We start from the raw sequence: 23,676 nt of genomic DNA on the forward strand, positions 1-23,676 counted from the left end.
TTGGGAGGCAGAGAGGTATGAGGATCGCCATGAGTTTGAAGCCACCCTGAGACTAGATAGTGAATTTCAGGTCAGCCTGAGCTACAACAAACAAACAAGCAAAAAAGACATTCCTCTTTCTGCTGTAGGTTACTAGGGACACATTCTCCTGAGACTGATCATACACTGTGGTCAGTTCTGTTTCAACTCTCATTGTTTACTTTTCACATGACCTTTGTCATCCTTCCTTATTTGTGTCCTAGAAAGCAATTTGCTAGGCAGGGCCTATAGAGTTATAATTTAAGAGTCTCTTGCTTTACCCACTGAACTAGCTGGTATTTCTATAGTTATAATTTAGAGAAAATTAAAGTAAGAAACTACTATATGTTAAAAATTTAAGAAAATGTAAACTTTTTATTTTTTTTGGTTTTTCGAGGTAGGGTCTCATTCTAGTCCAGGCTGACCTGGACTTCACTATGGAGTCTCAGGGTGGTCTTGAACTCATGGCAATCCTCCTACCTCTGCCTCCCGAGTGCTGGGATTAAAGGCATGCGCCACCACGCCCGGCTAATGTGAACTTTTTTTATGATTAAAAAATTAAAAAGCCGGGCGTGGTGGCGCACGCCAGCACTTTGGGAGGCAGAGGTAGGAGGATTGCCATGAGTTCAAGGCCACCCTGAGATGACAGAGCTCATTCCAGGTCATTCTGGACCAGAGTGAGACCATACCTCTACAAACAACAACAACAAAAAATTAAAACTCCTGGGGCTGTCATGCTTTGTAAACAAGTGTCTTAAATAGCCCCAGTCACTTAAGTTTTTGTACTCTTGCCCAGGAAGTCCTGGAATTCACTAGATAGTAGTACCTTGTTATTTGCTGTGTTATTGTTTAAACTGATCCATAGATTATCTTTGTGTGCGTTCAATCCTTAATAAAATTTAATAAATGAAACAAAAAAAAAAATCAAGCCTGGCCTTGTGGCCCATACCTTTAATCCCAGCACTTGGGGGGCAGAGGTAGGAGGATCACAGTGAATTCAAGGCCAGCCTGGGACTACAGAGTGAGTTCCAGGTCAGCTGGGCTAGAGTGAGACCTACGTCAAAAAAATCCAAAAAACAAAAATCACTTAATTAAAGTAATAAAACGTGTTCCATTAAGTTTTTGAAATAATGTCTATACAGTCAGTCCATGATAAGACTTATTACATATCATAAATACATACTGTCACATTTTGTCAGCCTATGACCACTATTATCACCAGTTTGCTAATAAAACAAATGAGGTATGCTAAAAAAAAAAAAAAACATTAAAAATCAGCTTAAGGGGCTGCAGAGATGGCTTAGTGGTTAAGGTGCATGCCTGTGAAGCTTAAGGACCCAGGTTCGATTCTCTAGGTCCCATGTAAACCAGATGCATATAGTGGTGCATACATCTGGAGTTCATTTGCAGTGGCTAGAGGCCCTGGAACATCCATTCTCCCTCTCTCTCCCCGTCTCTAATAAATAAATAAAAATTTAAAAAGTCAGCTTAAGAATGTACCTTTTTATTTGTCCTTAGGTAACTTGTAACACTATCCTAAACACGTTCAGGTCAGTTTTTTGTTTTAAAAAAATTCCACTTGTGGCAAAAATGTTTTCTGAACTCCCTCGTGGTGGTTGATTCATGACCCTTCTTCTCCTTTTTGAAAGGGCGATGACCACACTGGCTGACGCTCTGTTCAGTCTGGTTCCAGTACAGTTCTTTCAGCTCTTTCCAGCCTTTCTTTTCATTCTGACACTTTTTCTTTGTTTATTATGCCCTTGCAGGAGTTTGTAAGTGTCTGGGTCCGAGATCCTAGGATTCAGAAGGAGGACTTTTGGCATTCCTATATTGACTATGAGATATGTATTCATGTAAGTATACAGTCAGTAGTATATAGAAACAATAGAAAATTTTGGGTAGCATTAATTTTATGTAATATAATGATAAAGCTGAAAAGATTTCCTAGTTCAAATAACTGAATCTGAATGATTATAACTGATGCTTGTATCAGATGAATTAGTCTGATAATTCTGAAGTTGAAAAAAATGGCTTATGTGGAACAATTACTGTACCTTTAAAAATATTTATATTTTAATATATTTAGATTTTAATGTTTATTGCCTTCATTTGTAAAGATGTGAATGTATCTAAAATTCATGTCAAAGAATATAATTTATAAATACTATTTTTGTGATCTGGGCTGGAGAGATGGCTTAGCGGTTAAGCGCTTGCCTATGAAGCCTAAGGACCCCGGTTCGAGGCTCGGTTCCCCAGGTCCCACGTTAGCCAGATGCACAAGGGGGCGCACACGTCTGGAGTTCGTTTGCAGAGGCTGGAAGCCCTGGCGTGCCCATTCTCTCTCTCTCCCTCTATCTGTCTTTCTCTCTGTGTCTGTCGCTCTCAAATAAATAAATTAAAAAAAATACTATTTTTGTGATCTGCTAAATATCTAAACAATATTATTTAATAAGTCTTTTTGGTCTTTCGAGGTAGGGTCTCACTGTAGCTCAGGCTGACCTGGAATTCACTATGTAGTCTCAGGCTAGCCTCAAACTCATGGTGATCCTCCTACCTCTGCCTCCCAAGTGCTGGGATTAAAGGTGTGTGCTACACTGCACAGCTAAATCATAAGTTTTGAGAGGACATAGTTTTTGGAAGAAGGAATATATGATATTTTAAAAAATGTAAATTAGGGCTGGAGAGATGGCTTAGCAGTTAAGGTGTTTGCCTGCAAAGCCAAAGGACCCAGGTTCAATTTCCCCAGGACCTAAGGAGGTAAATGTGTCTGGAGTTTGCAACAACGAAAAGCCCTGCCATGCCTATTTTTTCTCTTCCTTTCTCTCTGTCTCTTCAAATAATAAATAAATAAATAATTAAAAAAATATAAATAGTTTAATTTATATATATATATATATATATATATATATATATGGGTTTCATTATGGATTTTAAAATTTTTGTTTTATTTATTTATTTATTTATTGGTTTTTCAAGGTAGGGTCTCACTCTAGCCCAAGCTGACCTGGAATTCACTCTGTATTCTCAGGGTGGCCTCAAATTCACGGCAATCCTCCTTCCTCTTCCTCCCAAGTGCTGGGATTAAAGGCGTGCACCACCATGATCAGCTAGTATTTTATTTTTTTATTTATTGGAAAGAGAGAAAGAAAGAAGAAAATAGAGAGAATGGGTATACCAGGGCCTCTAGCCACTGCAAATGAACTCTAGACTCATGTGCCACATTGTACATCTGGTTTAGGTGGGTCTTGGGGAATCAAACCTGGGTCCTTAACTGCTAAGCCATCTCTCCAGCCTTCCTTATGCTCTTTTATACATATTTGTCATTATGCTTTGTTCTAATCATCTCTCATATATAGAATTTGAAGGTAGGAAATTATTATGTACAATTATTTTACTTTAGTCTAGGTTTTGTTAATTAACAGGAGAGTAAGCAACTCAAAATATTTTACCTTAGTTGGAGAAAACAGTGTCTCATAATCTCAAAAATTTGTATGATGTGTGGCGTGCTGTGATCATCGTGAGCAGGGGTCAGTGTACTTTTCCTGGGAAGGGCCACTGAAGTTTTGTGGGCCAAGTATATCATCTGTGTCGCATTTCTGCTGTGGTGGGTGAGAGCAGCTGCAGGCAGTCCTTGAGTGGGCAAGCAGAATTGTGTTCTCTAAGATTGCTGGCGAGGATGGTGGCAGACCTGGTCTTGAAGACAGTCACCTTTCCTGTCCAGATCTTGCTCATCTCAGAAGTTACTTGTGAATACACAGCCATCATCTAATGCCAGTGTTGCAGACAGCTAAAGTGGTGTATCAGGTACTGAAACACTACCCATAAAACTTATCTTTTTCTTTTCTTTCTTTTAAAATTTAATTCATTTATTTGAAAGAAAAAGAGGCAAATAGAGAATGGGCACACCAGGACCTCCAGCCACTGCAAACAAACTCCAGACACATGTGCCACCTTGTGCATCTGGCTTATGTGGGTCCTGGGGATTCAAGCCTGGGTCCTTAGGTTTCACAGGCAAATGCCTTAATGACTCAGCCATGTCTGCAGCCCCCATTTTAACTTTTTAGTGACAACTTCCATGCATAGACAATGTGCCACGCTCATCCTCCCTTCCTGCTACCTTTCCCTTTCCACTTCCAGACCTGCCCTGCACTGAATCCCTTCTCCTTTCCAACAAATCTCTTTTTTTTTCTCAATTTTTATTAACATTTTCCATGATTATAAAAAGTATCCCATGGTAATACCCTCCCTCCCCCCCCCCACAAATCTCTCTTCTATTTTGCTTTTACTCTTATTTTTTAATTTTTTAATTTTTTTTTATTTATGTGAGAGAGAGAGGAAGAAAGAGGGAGGGAGAGAGAGAGAGAGAGAGAGAGAGAGAGAGAGAATGGGTGCACCAGGGCCTCTAGCCACTGCAAAGGAACTCCATATGTATGTGCCACATTGTGCATCTGGCTTATGAGGGTCCTGGGGAATTGAACCTGTGTCCTTTGGCTTTGCAGTTAAGCACCTCAACCATTAAGCCATTTCTACATCCCTCTTTTCTTCTATTTTGATGTCATCACTTGATTTTCCTTCTATTATGCAGGGCTGTGTAGGTAGCGTCAGCCACTGTGAGGCCATGAATATCATGGCCACTTTGTGGTCTAAACTGGTTTTTGGTTGACTATGTTGTAAGCCATCACCACAATAGAGTATAAATGGTTATTTTGCTTTGGTTTTACTCATAAGCTCACATCAGAGATGCAGTCTGTGTGGGAAATTAAAAACATAGAAGAATATGTATTTGAGCCAGGTGTGGTGGTGCACACTTATAATCCCAGAACTTGACAGGCAAGGCAGGAAGGCCAGGAGTTTAAGATATCTTTATCTACATAGGGAGCTGGAGTCTAGCCTGGTCTACATGAGAACTCAGGAAAAAAAGGTAGAAGAGGAAGAGGGGAGGGGAAGGAGGAACAGGAAGGAGGCAGAGAAGGAGAACTACAAACATTTGAAATGAAGTTTTTTAGTTGCATTTTAACTCTCTACAATAGTTTACGGATGGGGAACTGTTCAATGGTACAGTGCTTGCCTACAAGTACAAGGCCCTGAGTTTGATCCCTAGCACTGGAAGAAAAAAAAATTGCAAGTCTTTATCACACACTTTAGGGGGTGCATGAGATTTAATTTCCCTCAAGAGGTTATGAAAGTATAGATTATTCTCTTCATAAACTACATGATGTGAGTCTAGAAATCTTTATGTGGAGTCATAAATGATGGGGCTCCACAAACATTATTTGGTGGAGTCCGGTGCTTCTCTGAAGTGCTGATACATTGATGGTGAGCAAGTCTTCTTGGCTGGGTGGATGCAGAGAATAGCTAGCAGATTTAGAGGAACATAATGGTTAGTGACCTCAGTGTAGTCTGACCCCTAAGAGGCTTTGCCTATCATACAGTTAAAAGCATGTGGCCGGGTGAGAATTCTAGACAGCTCTGTCAGAAGCTATACCCACGGGGCTTTACAGACAGAGGAGCTGGGAATCAGCTTGCCTAAATGAACCCCGGGAGGAAATAATACCAGTTGGCTGTGAAATAATGATATTTACTTGGAATTTTAAATTAGTAGATGGTACAGCAGGGTAGTCTATGCATCTGTTCTCCCAAGCCTTCCCTGTAAAATGAAGGACTCACAGAGGGACCTTATTCTGTGTAGGTAAGAGGTGGAGTTTTGTTACTGACATCCACAGTGACTGTGGAGTCTGGAAATTGAGGGAATTCATTTGTCCCAGGCTGTACCCCTGTCCCTGCAGCGGCTGGCTCGGTGCTCTCTGGGGAGAGGCGCTGGAGAGCATGCCTGCTGAGCCTTGTTAGGGCTTTCCTTCCACGGCCGCTCTCCAGGGAGCACATTAGAGTGAGGCTGTGGTGTGCTCTGAAACCCTCCCCCAGAAGGTCACAGTGACACACACACCCTTCCTTGTCGTCTGAGGTGGCTGGATGTAGACCCCTGGCTGCCTTGCAGGTGAGTCACTTAACCTGTCTGCATCCAGTAGTTCTGTATTTACCAGTGAGTATAGCAATCAGCTTAGATTTTCCAGTGAAAACAACTGCTGAGCTTACTATTTTCTTTTAAATAATACACGTCTTCATTGCAAAAAAAGGTAGTTTCTCACTTGGCAAACATTATAAAGTAGATTTCATAAAAACAAACATGTAGGATAGATGGACTCTTGCTTTTTTATTTTTATTTTTTTGGTTTTTTGAGGTAGGGTTGCACTCTAGACCAGGCTGACCTGGAATTCACTCTGTATTCTCAGGGTGGCCTTGAATTGACGGCGATCCTCCTACCTCTGCCTCCTGAGTGCTGAGATTAAAGGCTTGTGCACCACCGTGCCCGGCTCTATTCTTGACTTTTCTTGAGGATGGGTTATTAGATTTTGAGACGAGGTCTCACTCTATAGCCTATTTTTCCTGGAACTCACTATATAGCCCAGGCTGGCCTCAAGCTCATGGCCAAAACCCTCGTTCCTCAGCCTTCTTGGATTGTAGGCATGAGCCACCATGCCCAGTTGAGACGGCGGTGGTGTGGTAAGCCCAGCAGACAGATGTTTCCAGCTTCACGTTCACCCAGAGGAGAAGCATTACGCCTTGCTTAGGTTGGAGACTCTGGCCAATTTTTTCTACAAGTCTGTCTCAGGGTTGCTGCTGGGAAAGAGAACAGCTTCTAACTAACAATAGTATTAAGAGATCATGTTCACCAAGTGCTTCTTGTCCCTCTGGTGAGCACCCTTTGTTCTCACTCAGGAAACCGACGTTGAGTTCCTTTCCTAGAGCAGAGTCAGGGCTGACGTTTGGATCTACCAGTCACGTATGCTGATGCTTAGCCGCATGCATCACCTACTGCTGCCCGCACTCAGACCACCGCCCCCCCCCCCCCGCCATGTCTAATAGGGCAGGAAAAGTACTGTTCTCTGGTGGTGTGGTGATTTCAGGCATCCTAGTAATTGGCCAGACTTTAGAGACAGCCACAGTTGAGGACATATAGGCCCCTGTGATGGCTTATGACATTCCAGGAGACACTGTATGATCCTGAAAGACGATTCCAGCTACATGGCTGGTGTTTAAACACAGTGCATGCCTCTAAGCTCTTTGTATTTTAGTGTTTCTTTTTTTTTAATGTCAGATCTTTAAAAACATACTTATTTATTTATGAACAGAGAAAGCTAGAGAGAAGAGAGACAGACAGAGAGAATGGGTATACCAGGGCTTCTAGCCACTGCAAACGAACTCCAGACGCATGTGCCACCTTGTGCATCTGGCTTTACATGGGTACTGGGGAATAGAACCAGGGTCACTAGGCTTTGCAGGCAAGTGCCTTTACTGATGAGCCATCTCTCCAGCCCTGTATTTTAGTATTTCTTGTTTGTTGTTTTGGGCTTTGTTTTTTGAGGTAGGGACTCACTATGTAACCCAGGAAGGCTTGAACTTCTAGTCCTCCTGCCTCAGCTTCCTGAGCGCAAACATTATAGGTGTGGGCCACTATGATTTATTTATTTTTGTTTGTCTTTCGAGGTAGGATCTCACCCTAGCCCAGGCTGACCTGGAATTCACTATGTAGTCTCAGTGTGGTCTTGAACTCATGGCGATCCTCCTGCTTCTGTCTCCCAAATGCTGAGATTAAAGGTGTGCGGCACCACACCCGACTTCATGATTTATTTTTTTATGATTCATCCTCAAAAGCTGTGTTCAGAGTGAAGAGAGAGGGCTCAGGTGTAGTTTGGCCATGCCCACCCCAGGATAATACAGCTCACATATGCCATTCTGGCTGTCTTCAGGGCTCGGAAGTTGTGAGTTACACTGAAGGTTTCACAGGGCTGGTATAAATGAAAAAATATTTTTGGTGGCTTACATCTTACTTAGGATGAATATGAGGCTCATGTTACGAGTTATACTGTAAGGGAAACATTTGTTTCGCAGGTGAGGCTCATACTTTTCTGTTTTTCTGTAGACTAATAGCATGTGTTTTACAATGAAGACATCTTGTGTGAGAAGAAGATACAGAGAATTTGTGTGGCTGAGACAAAGACTGCAAAGTAATGCATTGCTGGTGTAAGTGATTTAAAGTTCATGGGGGAAAATTTATTATTACAGTTTAGAACTAGAACTAAAAATTGATAGTATTAAGATGTTCAAGATAGGAAAATTTTCTGGAGATTTTATTTCAGTATATTGTTTCTAGTTAGTTTTGTGGCCAGCATGGTAAAAATTAAAAACATTTTTACCAACTTTTATGGATTTTGACTGTGAAAGACCCCAGAAGTGTTTAAAAGTGCATTTTCTTTTGATTTCCACATACCTTTATTGTATAATGTAATAATTCTGTAGTAGCTGTGTGGTAGTAATTACCATGCATAATTGTCATCAGAGGGATTTCTAAAAAAAAAGTCAACTTGATTAGGTCATTATTATTATTTTTCTTTCTCATAAGACAACTACCAGAACTTCCATCTAAAAACCTGTTTTTCAACATGAACAATCGTCAGCATGTTGATCAGCGTCGCCAGGGTTTGGAAGATTTCCTCAGAAAGTAAGTGTGCACAAATTACGTAGTAAAGGAACGCAGTGTTACTGTGTGTGTGTGTCGGGGGGGGGGGGGGGTTGTTGTTGGTGGTGAGGTATTTGAGGTATTACTAATTTTGAGATGCTGGTCTGCCAGCCAGTGAATCACACAAGTTCATATCCTGTATTAGAGCACCATCTTGTGGCTCACATCATAAGGTACATATTAGAGGCCACGCTTTCTGGAAGGGAAACAATGGATAATTGAATCAGGATAAATATATGTTCTCTTAAATGGAAGCAGAATGGCTTATGCCACAATCACAGCACTGGGGAGGATGAAGCAGAAGGATTTCTGTGAGTTTGAGGCCAGCTTGGGCTACAGAATGAGATTTTTTTCCAAAAAAATATAAAACAACAACAATAAAAATACCAAATCTGGGTGTGGTGGGACACGCCTTTGATCCCAGCACTCAAGAGGAAGAGGTAGGAGGATCGCCCTGACTTGAAGGACACTCTGAAAATACATAGTGAATTCCAGGTCAGTCTGGGCTAGAATGAGACCCAACCTTGGGGGGGGGGGGACAACAACAAAAAACCACCCACCCCCAACCAACCAAAAAATATAAGGGTCAGGGAAATGGCTTATTAAGTAACTGAGTTCAGCTCTCAGCATCCACATAAAAGCCAGGCACACTAGAGAGGCAGAGACGGGAACCCTGGGGCTGGCTGGCTAGTGTAACTGAATTGCTGAGTTCCAGGTTAAGGGACAGGCCCTGTCTTAAGAAACAAGGTGGAGGGCTGGGAGATGGCTCGGGGAGTAAGAGTGCTTGCTGCGCAAACGCGAGGGTCTGAGGTGGCCTGAGTCCATCCTCAGCACCCATGCCTGTGCCCGCAGTCTTGTGGGAGCAGAGAGAGAACTGCTGAGGCTTGCTGGTCAGCCAGTCTGACTGAACACAGCAGCTTCAAGTCCAGTGAGCTATTCCGCCTCAAGGCAGAACAGGGATAGTGGAGGATACTAGCTTTCTCTTTTGACCTCTGCACATCTGTGCACAGGGCACATGAAACTGTTCACACATGTGCATACACCACACCTACACACATATGCCATACCACACACACACACACACACACACACACACACATATGCTAAAAACAACCAAAGTGAGTAAATATAATTTTTTTTAAAAGGCTGGAGAGATGGCTTAGTGGTTAAGGCTCTTGCTGCAAAGCCTAAGGACCCAGGTTTGATTCCCCAGTACACACGTACGCCAGATGCACAAGGTGGCACATGTGTCTGAAGTTCATTTGTAGTGGCTAGAGGCCCTGGCATGCCTATTCTCTCTCTCTCTCTTTCTCTATCATAAATAAGTAAATAAAAATAAAATATTTAAAAAACAAAACAAGGTGGAGAGCACTTGAAGACACCCAATATTGATCTCTGGCCTCCTCATGCACATGAATATACATACATGTGTACCTGTATACACATGTGCCCACACATACAAATATACTACACACATGCATGCACACATGCACACACACAATCAATTTTAAAATCAATTAAAAAAGAAATTTTAAAAATGAGTAAAGCATAAACAAACTACTTGGGAGTTTGGCTGATAGAGTAAAAATTTTTGGAAAGTAAAATGCCTTATAAAAGGGAACTTCGTTAATAAAACTGTCTTCATTTACAGCATTTAGATTGACAGACCAAAATCATGTTTGTTTGGTTTTTTTTTTGCTTCTAGGAGGGTGTATTACACAGGTCTCAGTGCAAAAAGGCAAACAATTGCTAGGTTTGCTTAAAAAGCTCATCTGATACTAATGCCAATTCAAAAACCATCTTAAAAAAACAATTTTTATTTATTTATTTATTTGTGAGAGAAATACAGAGGATTTGTATGGCTATGCCAGGACCTCCTGCCAATGCAAATGAACTCCAAACACATGCACCACTTTTGCCCTGGCTTTACATGGGTATTGGGGAATTGAACTTGGACCATCAAGCTTTGCAAACAAACACCCTTTTTAAAAAAAATATTTTATTTTTAGTTATTTACTTATTTGTGTGTGTGGGAGAGAGAGAGAGGGAGAGAAAGGGTGGGGGGAGAGAATGGGCACACTAGGGCCTCCAGCTGCTGCAAAAGAACTCTCCAGATGCATGTGCCACCTTGTACATCTGTCCTGGGGAGTTGAACCTGGGTCTTTAGGCTTTGTAGGCAAGTACCTTAACTGCTAAGCCATCTCTCCAGCCAAGCAAACACTTTAGACACTGAGCCATCTCTCCAGCCCCCAAATCATTTTACAAGGTCCTCAATGACCCTTCTGGGCTCCTGTAAGTGAATGGCTTAAATGTCCCCCCAGAGAGGACATTTGAAAGGGCAAGTGTGGTGGTGGTTGAATTGTCTCATTGGATTGATTTTGGATTATGTGGTGATGGTGCTTGAACCATGCTTGTCTTGATTGCTCTTTGGTGTGCTTGTACGCCCATCCCACAGGAGGCTTGTCCCGCATTGTTTTGCAGATTCACAGACCAGAGTGCTAAGGTTCATATCCTGGCTCTGCCACTTATTACCTGGGGGTTAGATAAGTCTGCCCTCTACTGTGCTGGTGTTTTCCCATCCGTAAATGGGGGTGATCATAGTACCTCCCAGGTCTTTGTTCTTCAGGGTTGAGAGGATTAAGTGGGTTCATGAACTTAAAGTGCTTATAGCAGGGTCTCGCATATAATGTATCTAAGACCTAATATGTGAGTGTTGGCCATTGTTATTTTAGTACATTAGATATGAAGTAGCTGTGAGCTTGTTTTTCCATCTGATAGAGTCATGTGAGTACTAGTTGGAGGCAGGGTCCAGTCTTTGTCTAGTGGCTTTGAGATCTGATATTTCCTTTGAGTACACTAAGTGGTACCCCAGAGCTGAAATAATATACTGGCCTGAAATAATATACTGCTTCTCCCCATATGGCTTGCATATTAAGTACGCACATGAATATTAATATTTATCTCTGTTAGAATGACATAGTGCCTTTCCTTTGAAGGGGTCATCAAGACATGCAGAAAGCCTGAAGCTCTTAAATTGAGGGCAGGGGAAGGAAGAGAAGACAGGGGAATCAATATGACGAGAGCTCCTAACTGATGAATGGAGCCAAGTCCTCTGAAAACATTGCAGGGTTGTTCTTCGGGGGAGTTGCATGCATGACAGAACAAAGAGCTGGTCAGCACTTTTTGCCCTTCCCTTTGGGAACTGCTGTGATTTAATTGTCTCCATGAGGCCCAGGTGGCTGATGGCCGCTCCCTTAAGATGTAGCTCAAGTTTGCAGAGGTGTCCCCAGTCCAGATCTGTCCTGGCCACTACCAGGGAGGCCTGGGCAGGGGCAGGGGAATCCTACCACCCTGGCCAGCACAGTGCAGTGTTACATACTGCAGAGAAGTCTCCTCATCTGAGGTTAAAGGATAGCAGGTGTCTCTGTGTTCATGTCACTAGGTAAGCATAGATCAGGAATCATTCTTTTTTATGAAGTCTCATGTAGCTTAGACTGGCCTTGAAATCCATGTGTACCTCCATACCCAGCTTCTTTTCTCCTTCTTTCTTTTTTATATTTTATTTATTTATTGGGGGGGGGGAGAGAGAGAGGGAAAGAATGAGCACACCAGGGCCTCCAGCCACTGCAAACAAACTCCAGACACATGCGCCATCTTGTGCATCTGGCTTAGGTGGGTATGGGGGAATCGAACCTGGGTCCTTGGGCTTGGCAGGCAAGTACCTTAACCACTAGCCCATCTTTCCAGCTCCCTCCCTCCCTTTCTTCCTTCCTGTGTGTACATGTATGTGTGTTTGTATGTGCATGTGCATGTGAGAGTGTGGGTGCCTATGTGTGTGGAGGTCTGAGGACAACTTTCAGGTCAGTCCTCAGATTTCGACTTTATTTGTGGCAGATCTCTGGATTTCACTGTGCTGCTGACATTTTGTGCTGCTGTGATTTTCTATGTCACTACTGGGAGCTTCTGGTAAAGCTCCCTGTCTCGGATTACAAAGGACTCAGGCTTCTGGCTTATTATTTATTTATTTATTTATTTATTTATTTATTTATTTATCTATTTGACAGAGAGAAAGAGGGCAGGGGAGAGAAAATGGGTGCACTAGGGTCTCCAGCCACTGCAAACCAACTCCAGATGCATGTACCACCTTGTGCATCTGGCTAACATAGGTCTTAAGGAATCGAATCTGGGCCCTTTGGCTTTGCAGACAAATGCCTTCACTGCTAAGCCATCCCTCCAGCCTGCTTCTGGCTTTTTACATGGACTCTGGGGATGACTGAACTTCAGTACTCAGGTTTCAGTGAGGACGGCTTTACTGAGATATCTGCCAGCCCCTTTTCATTGTTTTGAACACAAGCTTCTTTGGTGGAGTTAAGGAACAGGGTCAGGGTCTCATGTAGCTGAGGATGACCTCAAACTCCTGCTTCTTCTGCCTCTACTCCCAAGTGTTGGAAATTAAAGATGTGTGCCGCCATGCCTGTTTTGTGCTGTGCTGGGGATCAAACCCAGGGTCCTGGGTATGCTATGCAAGTACTTTACCAACTGAGCTATATTCCCATCCCTTAAACACAATCTTATTTTGGTTATTTGAAGCAGGTTCTTGCACTAGCCCAGGCTGACCTGGAATTCACTATGTAGTCTCAGGCTGGCCTCAAACTCACAATCCTCCTACCTCTCTGCCTCCCTTTCCTGTTGGAAAGTCTTTATATATATATAATTTTTATTTGAGAGAGAGAATGGCCACCAGCCATAGCAAATGACCTCCAGACACATGTGCCACCTTATGCATCTGGCTTATGTGGGTCCTGAGGAATCAAACCGAGGTCCTTTGGCTTTGCAGGCAAGTGCCTTAATTGCTAAGCCATCTCTCCAGCCCCCTTTTATATATTTATTTCAGTACTTAACAGTCTGAGGAGTTGGTTATCATCACACGCTGCATAATAAGGAAGTTTTAGAAAAAGTAGTGGTCCTGTATTCCAGGAACTTGGCAATTTATAACCAGCAGAACTTGTGTTGCTAAATTTGGTCAGTATGATTGTGAGATTTTTTTGTTTTTGTTTTTGTTTTTTCAAGGTAGGGTCTCAGGGCCCAGACTGACCTGGAATTAATTATGTAGTCTCAGGGTGGCCTGGGATTCACAGAGATCCTCCTACTTCTCCCTCCCAAGTGCTGGGATTAAAGGCATGCACCACCATGCCTGGTTTGAGATTTTGAATATATATTTAACTTAACTTTGATTATAATATTCCTTTTGTATTCTTTCCTCTAATAACAAATTATAAGTCTTTAAAATCCTTTATATTGAAAAAGAAAGTTACAGACTAACACTGTAAACTCTGTTGGAAAGTCTCCAACTATGAATGGAATTCCTACTCATTTTGTAGGTTTTTTTTTTTCTTTTTTTTTTGAGGTACAGTCTTACTCTAGCTCAGGCTGACCTGGAACTCACTCTATAGTCTCAGGCTGGCCTTGAATTCACAACAATCCTCCTACCTCTGCTCCCTAGTGCTGGGATTAAAGGTGTGTGCCACCACATCCAGCTTTTTTTTTTTTTTAAAGGTTTAATTGATATGAATGGAAGCCAATTTTCCTTTTTTTTTTTGTTTTTAAATATCTATCTATCTATTATTTATTTATATGTGTATAGGTGTGTAGAGTCTCCTGCTATTGGAAACTCACTTTCTGTGTCTGGCTTTTCATAGGTGGCTGAAGAATTGAACTGAGGCTTGCAAAGCAAGTGCCTTTAACTGCTGAGCCATTTCTTACTGCCCCATCTTTCCTTCTTTACTGAATGCATCCCATTAATATAAGTATATTCACCTTGGGCTGGAAAGATGGCTTAGTGGTTAAGGCGCATGCCTGCGAATCCTAAGGACCCAGGTTTGATTCTCCAGGTCCCACATAAACCAGATGCACATGGTGGTGCATGTGTCTGGAGTTCGTTTGCAGTGGCTAGAGACCCTGGCGCACCCATTCTTGTTCTCTCTCTTCCCTCTTTCTCTAATAAGTAAATACATAAAAATAAATCTTAAGTATATTCACTTTACAATTTAGACTGTATATTGTTGCTTTATATTGGTTTTGCTAGTTTGTTTGTTTTGTTGTTTTGAGACAGGATCTTATGTAGCCCAGGCTAACCTTGTGTCATGGAAGATGACGCTGAACTTCTCCCTCCCAAGTGCTAGGTTTACAGGCATGTGTGCTGTCATACCAGGCAATGATTTTATATTTCTTAAAGTTTTTTTTAAAGGCTACCATTGAAGCACTACAGCCTATTTTATACAGACATGCACACACACGCGTGCACACGCACACACAATATTTTTTGTAAGTCCTTGTGTTCAGTAGAGGGCACTACAGCATAGATCATGAATAGCCTTCACTGGAAATTTGTAAGCTTAAACTAAAATTTTTTTTTCCTCATTGTAAGAGGTATTGTTTTTTTCCTACATCAAACTGCTAATGTACACAATTGTATACATGTGTGCAGAAAACATTATATTGGGTTCAGTAGACCCAGAACATCCTTAGTTAGCATTAAATGATTTTGTGAAGTCATATAATGCTCTCAGTTGAGCACCATATAATACACCTAATAAAATCATAAGGAAAACCAGACTTGCGACTGTATCCAATCCAGAGGAAAAGCAGGTCTTGCCTTGTCTACTTTAAAGTTGTTATGGGGAGAGGGATAACTTGGACTCACATTGTAAATATCTTTTCAGAGAATCCTGTAAAAATTCTATGGGCTGTTTTTTAAATTTCTTTTGTAAAGGATTGAAAATCATCTACATTGACTTTCATGGAGGCTCTAACAATGACATTTTATTGACTGTTTTACAGAGTTCTCTTTATATTGTCTGAAGTTGATTTTTCACTATTAGATTTGTTTGTGGAAAATGTGGCACAAATATAAGGAAGAAATAGGATTTACTGTTACAGTGGTGGTGGCCACAACACTTTGATGGATGATAAAGCTGGTATTACTCAGAATGAACTAATCATACTTTCTGAACCAGAAGGGAAAAATACTTCCAAAATTTATACTTTGTTTTTGTTCAATAATTTATATATTTGAGAGAGAGAGAAAAGGGGAGAGAGAGAGAGAGAGAGAGAGAGAGAGAGAAATGGGCACACCAGGGCCTCCAGCCACTGCAGATGAACCAGACACATGGACCATCCTGTGCATCTTATTTATGTGGGTACTGGGGAACTGAACCTAGGTCCTTAGGCTTCACAGCCAAACACCTTAGCTGCTGAGCCATCTCTCCAGCCCTATACTTTTTTTTTTTTTTTACAAAAATATTTTTATTTATTTGAGGGCTGGAGAGATGGCTCAGTGGCTAAGGTGCAGCCTGCTAAGCCTAAGGAGCCAGGTTTGATTCTCCAGGTCCCATGTAAGCCAGATGCACATGTTGGCACATGTATCTAGAGTTTGTTTGTAGTGGCTAGAGGCCCTGGCATGCCCATTCTCACTCACTCTTTCTTTCTCCCTCCCTCTCTCTTGTCTCAAATAAATAAATAAAAATAAATCTTAAAAAATATTTTATTTGAGAGAGAAAGAGGGGGAGAGAGAGAGAGAGAGAGAGAGAAAGAGAGAGAGAGAGCGAGAAAGGGCGCACCAGAGCCTCCAACCACTGCAAACAACTCCAGATGCATGTACCACCTTGTGCATCTGGCTTGCATGAGTCCTGGGGAACCAAACCTGGATCCTTAGACTTTGAAGGCAAATGCCTTCACCGCTAAGCCTTCTCCCCAATCCCACTTTGGTTTTTATTAAACATTTTAATTAGTTGCTTATTATTATTTTCTTTGAGAGAGAAAGGCAGATAGAGAGAGAATGGGCCCAACAGGGCCTCTAGGCACTGTAAATTAACACCAGATGACTGGGCCACCTTATGCATCTGGGTTTAGGTGGGTATTGGAGAGTTGAACCTGGATCCTTTGGCTTTGTAGGCAAGCACCTTAACCACTAAGCTATCTCTCCAGCCCTATTATTATTATTTTGAGGTAGGGTCTCACTATGCTTCACTTTATCTGGAACTCATTATGTACCCCAGGTGGCCTTGATTCCTTCTGCCTCAGCCTCCAACTGCTGGAATTATATACCATCATGTACTATCAGTCCTGGCTTCAAAATTTACATTTTATTTACTTACTTACTTACTTTTTAAGGTAGGGCCTCACTCTAGCCCAGGCTCACCAGGACTCCCTCTGTAGTCCCAGACTGGCTTCAAGCTCAGTGATCCTCCTACCTCTGCCTCCCGAATGCAGGGATTAAAGGTGTGCACCTCCATGCCAGGCAAAATTTACATTTTAGAATGAAAACTATTTGAGGACACCTGATGTCCTCCTCCAGCTTCTGTATGTGTGCACATGGGGTGTGTGCATTTGAATACATGCACAAACACCCCCAAATGAAAGAAAACTGTGACTCAAAGTAAAAGCATACATTTACAAATAGTTTTGTTCATTTGAAACATGGACTCATGCAGTATGGTGGTACAAACAGCAGTCAAAACAGAAGAGATTCCAATAACCAAAACCATGCCAGGCAGCACACTTTTAGAACTCTGGGCCAGTGTGATGTTCTCACCTCAGCCTCATCTTTTTCTCTCCTGTGATATAAGCTGTGTGGTGGGTATCCTGTTTTTTCACCCATCTGTCCTCCAGGTGGCAGTATTAGTAGACAAAAGAAAAAAAAAACACTGGGAAATAAGAAGTCTAATGTGCAGTCAAATTGGAAATTGAATTATAGCTCAAGAAAATGGACAGTAGCCTTGAGGTCCCGATCAGCCCAGACTCTGATCACTGTTGTTTGCTATACCCATGTGTTAGGTTACTAGCAAGTTAATAACAGCACGTGAGCAGTTCAAGGCTCAGTAGAATTGCTTTAGACATGAAATGAAGCTAAAATGAATTTGTGTCCAATATCATTGGCATTAGTGCTCATTACTTTTGTAGTGTAATGCCTCAAACCATCTAAAATCAATTTTAAAGATTACCCATTATTTTATAAAGAAAATAAAACACATTTCCAACAGAAACAAAGCAGTGAGTATAATCCTATGAACAGTCACTTGTCCTGTGGCTGGCAGGAAACGACCCAACAGGAGGCCACAGGAAATGCTCAGCTTAAACTCCACAGTGAATCCAAGTTCATATTAGTGGGTTGTTGCTGTATAACTCTTTCCTAATTTGAAGTATTTAGGACAAGGATAACAAACATTTGTAATTGTCGGGGATAAATCTTTGAGTAGTAAAAGGGATTTACTACTTGGCTACTTCTGCTTGGTAAATGAATCTTTACCATGTGACATGGTCATGTTTCGGGAGAACTGAGGGCAGGGGACAAGGGGAGAGGAAGTATTGTGTTGCTTTGCTTGAGATTTTCCCTCTGGAAAGTCCAAGGGACGTGTGTTTACTTCTGGTTAAGAGTATTTCCTCCAACTGCATTTGAGAGTCTTCTCAAGCAAAGGACTTCTTGAAGAGATAACCATGCTACTTTGAAGAAAAGGACTTGGTATTGTAATGACTTGGGAATTAAACAAAACTGATATTCGTGAACAGAAGAGAATTACTTTTCTAATTGCTTAAACATGTAAAATATCAGGTGAGGTTCATTTGGTCTGAAATATATCTCATAGATCTCCATATGCAAAAAAATCCCACATTGGGCAAAATTACACCTGAGTTATAGTGCTCTAGAGTTATTTTCTACATGTATTAAACTGTTAAGAGATACTAAGTTATCATCTGTCAAAACTTTTGTTAAAAAGACAAAACACTTTTTCTTTAAGCATAGGGTTTGACTTGATTTCCTATTCCAAGATATGGACTTTATGGATAATATGAATTTGACTAGTCACAAATTTTTACTGGGTAGTTTTAATTCTCCGTGTAGTACTGATGTGGTAGTTGAAGTTTGTGCTGTTGTCATAAACCTTAACTGCTCATGTGTAAGGACTACCGTGTACTTAGCACTAAATTATTGTACTTTTATTACATATGGGAAAATTGCCTGGGATCAACTTTTATTTGGTTGCTCATTTTGACAAAATAGATACAGAACTCTTGAAAAATTTGGAGAAATTTCTGGCCAGCCTTATATATTAAAAATAAATAATTAAAAAGAACCACCTCTCAAACAAACCCTTGTAAACATGTACTGATGTATGTCAGTGCACTTGGGAAGTTTAAAATGCGGAACATGCTGAGAAATATATTGGCTTTTTCATATAATTGTTAATAGTAGTTGAAAGTTTTGACATTTCATGACAGCCTATCCAATAAAGACTGCTGAACTGACGTGCTGTTGGCAGTAAATTTTTTTAAGTAGAATAAAATTTCTATGACTATAGAAGCAAAATATTTCCATAATTAATCCACATGGTCATAGCAGATGGTTAAACTGAAGAAATGTCCTTGAAGTTATTCTTTAACAGATGTTCTTAACTATTAGCTTCATGTTTTTACTCACCTAAATTTCCAAATAATTGAATAAAAGTTAACATATGCTTCCATCCTTTTAATGGGCCAAGCCCATAATCAATGCAAAGTTTATCACAGTGGAGAAATGGCTTCCGTGGTGTGTTGCTGCGGGTTTTCTCTGCTCTACCCACTCTGGGTCCACTCGTGCTCACCAGTGACTTTCCTTCCTCGTGCAGAGTCCTGCAGAACGCACTCTTGCTTTCAGACAGCAGCCTTCACCTGTTCCTGCAGAGCCACCTGACCGCCGAGGACATTGAGGCATGTGTTTCTGGGCAGACCAAGTACTCGGTGGAAGAGGCGATTCACAAGTTTGCCTTGATGAACAGACGTTTCCCCGAAGAAGATGAAGAAGGGAAAAAGGAGAATGATGTAGATTATGATTCAGAAAGGTATTTCCTTGCATTTTAATTTAATACATATGTATTTATATAACACACCAAGCCCATATACATGCACGTAGATATACACACACTGCTTTTTTTGTTGATGTAATACTAAGATAATGAAAAAATTAATTGACTGAGATTTTATTGAGCTGTGACAGCTCATCATAGTGGTCTTCACACACACCTCCACACTGAATTAATGAATGCAGTAGAAATTCAATTATCTGCATTCTGATTATGTGACTTTCATTTAGTCAGACTTGAATTATTCGCGTTTAAATTATCTAGCTAAAAAAATATCCAACTGCACTCCAAATGGCTAATTAAAAGTCCAAATTTCCTGTCTCTCTTTGTGACTGGAGATAATTAAAGTTCTCCTCTGTTACTCAGGCTTTGAGTGTGTTGTGAAAACCAATTTCCTCTTTTTATTATTTTCCCCCTCTCTTCTTTTCCAGTTCATCCTCTGGGCTTGGACACAGCAGTGATGACAGCAGTTCGCAGGGATGTAAAGCAAGTGCTGCTCCACAGGAGTCCTGAGGCGCACTCCACTATCACTACCTTAGGACGGTGCACTGCGGCCATTCACAGAGCAGCAAGCTTGCTCACAGTGTATTCTTACCTAATGCTCACTTTTATGATACTAGGTGTTTAAATTCTTAAAGATGGTGGGCTATTTATTAGTGCTATGTATTTGTATGCTCTCTTAAATTTTGCCAAGCATCTGTAATAAAGCTAAAAGGTCTGTGAATGCCATACTGTCCTTTATTGCCAGGTGTTAATAGTAAACAAAAACCTACCGTCAAACAAAATGACTTCTATGTTAAACTAAACCTAGTTGGTGTTACTGAATTTTAAAGAGCTATCTGAATAAGTAGCATTTAAAACCCAAGTCGAGCATTCCTGCCACATCGATGGGGCAGTTACTGTCAACAGGGCCTATGTGATGCTAGCCACTGCCACCATGGAGAGTGATGTGTGGCTTCTCTTTTGTGGATACCTCCCCTACACTGGCAAAACACTTTGCTTTTGTGTATGTGATTGAAATAGTTCAGATATTTAACCTTTCCAATATCCTACTTCACATTTAGATCAAAGATGTATCTTATGAATGAAGACATAGTAAAATAATGTTTATACCTTAGACAAAACATAATAAATAGTGCTAATAATAATTTTGCTTATATGTGAAATATGTAAATTTAGAAATCCATTTTCATTATCCAGAATCGGCTTAGATATGGTTTCTAGCAATATATCTCTGGTTTCATCATTCAGTAATTAGAATTACAGGTTAATGATTTATTTTCTGACCAATGTACAATTTTTTTTCACTAAATAACCTTCATTATTAGTGGTGGCTGCTCAGTAATTATCTTAAGACTTAAGTCTTCTTTAATTACATAAAATAAATTTAATTTTAGCTATTAATATTCCCATAATTTGGAAAGGATGTCAACTTGCTAATTTCAAAATTCACTATTTGTTTTTTTTTAAAGTCCTTTCTTTTTAGGCATCTCTCTGAAGATTGCTCTAATTTTAATAAAATATCTTTTTTGTAAGTGACCCCAAAATAAGATGTCTTAGATAAACTACTCTGAACTTCCAGTTTCAGATAAGGCAACATTTTCTTGAAATAATTATCTAGGCTTCTTCCTGGTGGAATGGTATGCAAATTCACTGTGAAACTACCAGGAAGATGTTTTCACATAATGGGGGTAACTTGTTGCTTTCATCGAATGGCACCCACTCTAGTGGCAGCAAAGGCTTCAGCAAAAAGCAGCCACTTCATTTTAACTGGAATTTTAAAAGTTACTGTATTAGTAAAAAGTCTCTGAGTTGCTTATTTCAAAGAACTGTAAAAAAGAAACAAAAGTTAAATTTGAAGTAAGACTAATTTCTTTTAACTTTTTTTTTTAAAAACTAAAACTTTTGTAAATATTTAGATTGTATGTGTCTTCGATATTAGTGTTTTATCCTTTAAGACTTATTATTTTAGAGGAAATAAAGATTTAGTATTTATTATCCTGCTGACATGTCAACTTTGCCATGAGGCATTTGGGAGAGGTCCCCAGCCCCTCAGAAATGTGTACTTGAATTCACAGTATTCCTTTTCGTAGCACTTTTGAAAAGTGTATATTGTGCCACCAATTATATTTTAAATGATGTAACGTAGCCATTGAAAGTAATATTAGGTAATGTTTAACATTTGCTGTGTAAACTTCATGAGATCATTTTCACATTAAACAAGAAAAAAAAAAGCTTTGTTGGATCTCTTATTTTCCGTAAGAGAATATATTTCTTTGGACTCAGACCTAAATCCAGTATTTTTAAATTATTGGTCCTTTTTAAATGAAGAACCTTGATAAAACTCAGTTTAGTATTTGTTTCAGTTGTGCATATTTGCCTTAGTTTGGTGGTTTTGATATCTAAGCATTTGCTTTCTAAAAGTGATTTCTTGGAGTTGAGGTGTTTAGATGAACTCCAGTTCCCAATGGGTGGTTTGTTTTATCATTCCTGTCATATTTAAAAATTTTTTTCTTTAGGAAAAAATTAATTTATTCTGTAACTAAATATTATGAGTTATTTATTATTTTTTTAAATGTGAATTAAGTAAGCTTAAGGAATTCTAATTCTGGATGTTTTATTATTCACATTTAGAAGAACTGTTTCGTTGGGTAATTCTGAAAGGGCAGACTATGTACCTCTAAAGCCAGTGTATAGGTTTTGTTTTACAGCTGACTTCATATACAAAGGTGTCCACAATGAAAGCCAACAACCTGTTACTTATACTTAAGTCTTATTTTAAAGTCTCATTTGGAAAAAGTGATTTTGACTAAAATTTTCAGTTTAAAAAAATCTGTAGGAAAACACAGTGTTTCTCTTTGGTCCCTTGTCATTCCTTATGACACTATTTATATGTACAGTGCCTGAACTCTTTGAGTATAGGTCACATATTAATAAACACAAACAAGTGGTATGCAACATAGAAAAGCAAAAGAAAATTTCTTTTATGTGATCATGAAGAATTTAATACATTTATTTAGCTTTGCCACATTATATCCAACACTGACAAATTGGATATTTTGAATTCAGTTTCTATTTTTTGATGCCTCAAGGGTTTGTCATTATTGAGCTAATGTGTACAATAAGGTTTTCAGTAGCATTTGATTGAGCCTTTTACATGAAAGGCCTCCAGAATCTTAAAAATAACAAAGGCTTATTCAGTAGTATTTAAATTACTTAGTTGGTATCTGATGAATATATGCAGCATCTTTTTAACAGAGGAAACAATTCACTTCAAAACAATTTTGAGTTTTTATTTTGGAATAGACCTTTCTATAATTTGCTATATATATAAGCACATTTTCAAATATAAAATGCTCTCTGAAATTAGTTACTGCAATTTGACATTCAGCATAGATACAATTCCCCTTGCAAGAAAATGTCGTAATAAATTGATAAATAAATTGACAAATACTTTTTAATAGTGGAATTCAAAAAATTTAGGAGGACGTAAACAATTAATTTCATTAAATCTTGACATATTTACAAAGGATTTTGGCTCTGTTCTTTTCCATATGCATCTTCCAATCGAGTCACCATTGTCTCTTTTTGTCAGACACGCTTGCTCTTCCAACTCTTTCTGGAAACTTCCAGATTCTTATGAACAGTGCCTTAGAAACTAATTTATTTTAGCAAACTCTTTAGTAGTGAATGATCCTTTCTTTTCAAAATTTCATACTTCTTGTGAAAATATGTAGAAGGAAAAGAAAATTAAGCTACACAATCTTCTGCTGGATTCAAAATCTTTTCTAAAGATACTTGATGCTAAAGAGGAAAATACCCTTTCTCCCCCGACGAGAAGTGCAGATTCATCCCAAAACCCCGCATCACCTGCCCTCGCTGCGGCCCGCACAGCCGGGGCGGAACCTGCGGCGGGGATTTTGCTAGTTTCTTACCTCGGGGCCTTCTTTATAGTCTGTCCCCCACCCGCCGGCGAGCCGCCCGCCCCGCGCGCGCTCCCGCCTTCCCCTGCCCCGCCGGGCCGCCGCGGAGACTGGCAGGTAGCGAGCGAGCCGCCCTCGGCCCGGTAACCCATGGCAACCGCCCCGGTAACCCATAGCAACTGCGCTGCGGCGCAAGAAGGAAGGAGGGGGGGGCGACGGGTGGTGAGTGGGGACAACAGCCACAAAAAAAGATCGCGAT

The 23,676-nt window shown here is 40.2% G+C and overlaps 1 protein-coding gene across 1 annotated transcript in view; it reads left to right on the plus strand.

The window, feature by feature from the left end:
• The window catches only part of Snx10 (sorting nexin 10), a 79,517-nt gene extending 59,294 nt beyond the window's left edge, over nucleotides 1–20,223 (plus strand). Inside the window, exons 3-7 of the mRNA XM_045136171.1 lie at nucleotides 1,785–1,871; nucleotides 8,000–8,100; nucleotides 8,480–8,578; nucleotides 19,261–19,473; nucleotides 19,926–20,223. Coding sequence (XP_044992106.1) covers nucleotides 1,785–1,871; nucleotides 8,000–8,100; nucleotides 8,480–8,578; nucleotides 19,261–19,473; nucleotides 19,926–20,007 — 582 coding nt within the window. The 3' untranslated portion in view covers nucleotides 20,008–20,223. The remainder of the gene's footprint in view (nucleotides 1–1,784; nucleotides 1,872–7,999; nucleotides 8,101–8,479; nucleotides 8,579–19,260; nucleotides 19,474–19,925) is intronic.
• Nucleotides 20,224–23,676: the final 3,453 nt, after the last annotated feature.

Source organism: Jaculus jaculus, chromosome 16 (genome assembly GCF_020740685.1).
Source record: "Jaculus jaculus isolate mJacJac1 chromosome 16, mJacJac1.mat.Y.cur, whole genome shotgun sequence".
In the NCBI taxonomy this organism is placed as follows: Eukaryota; Metazoa; Chordata; class Mammalia; order Rodentia; family Dipodidae; genus Jaculus; species Jaculus jaculus.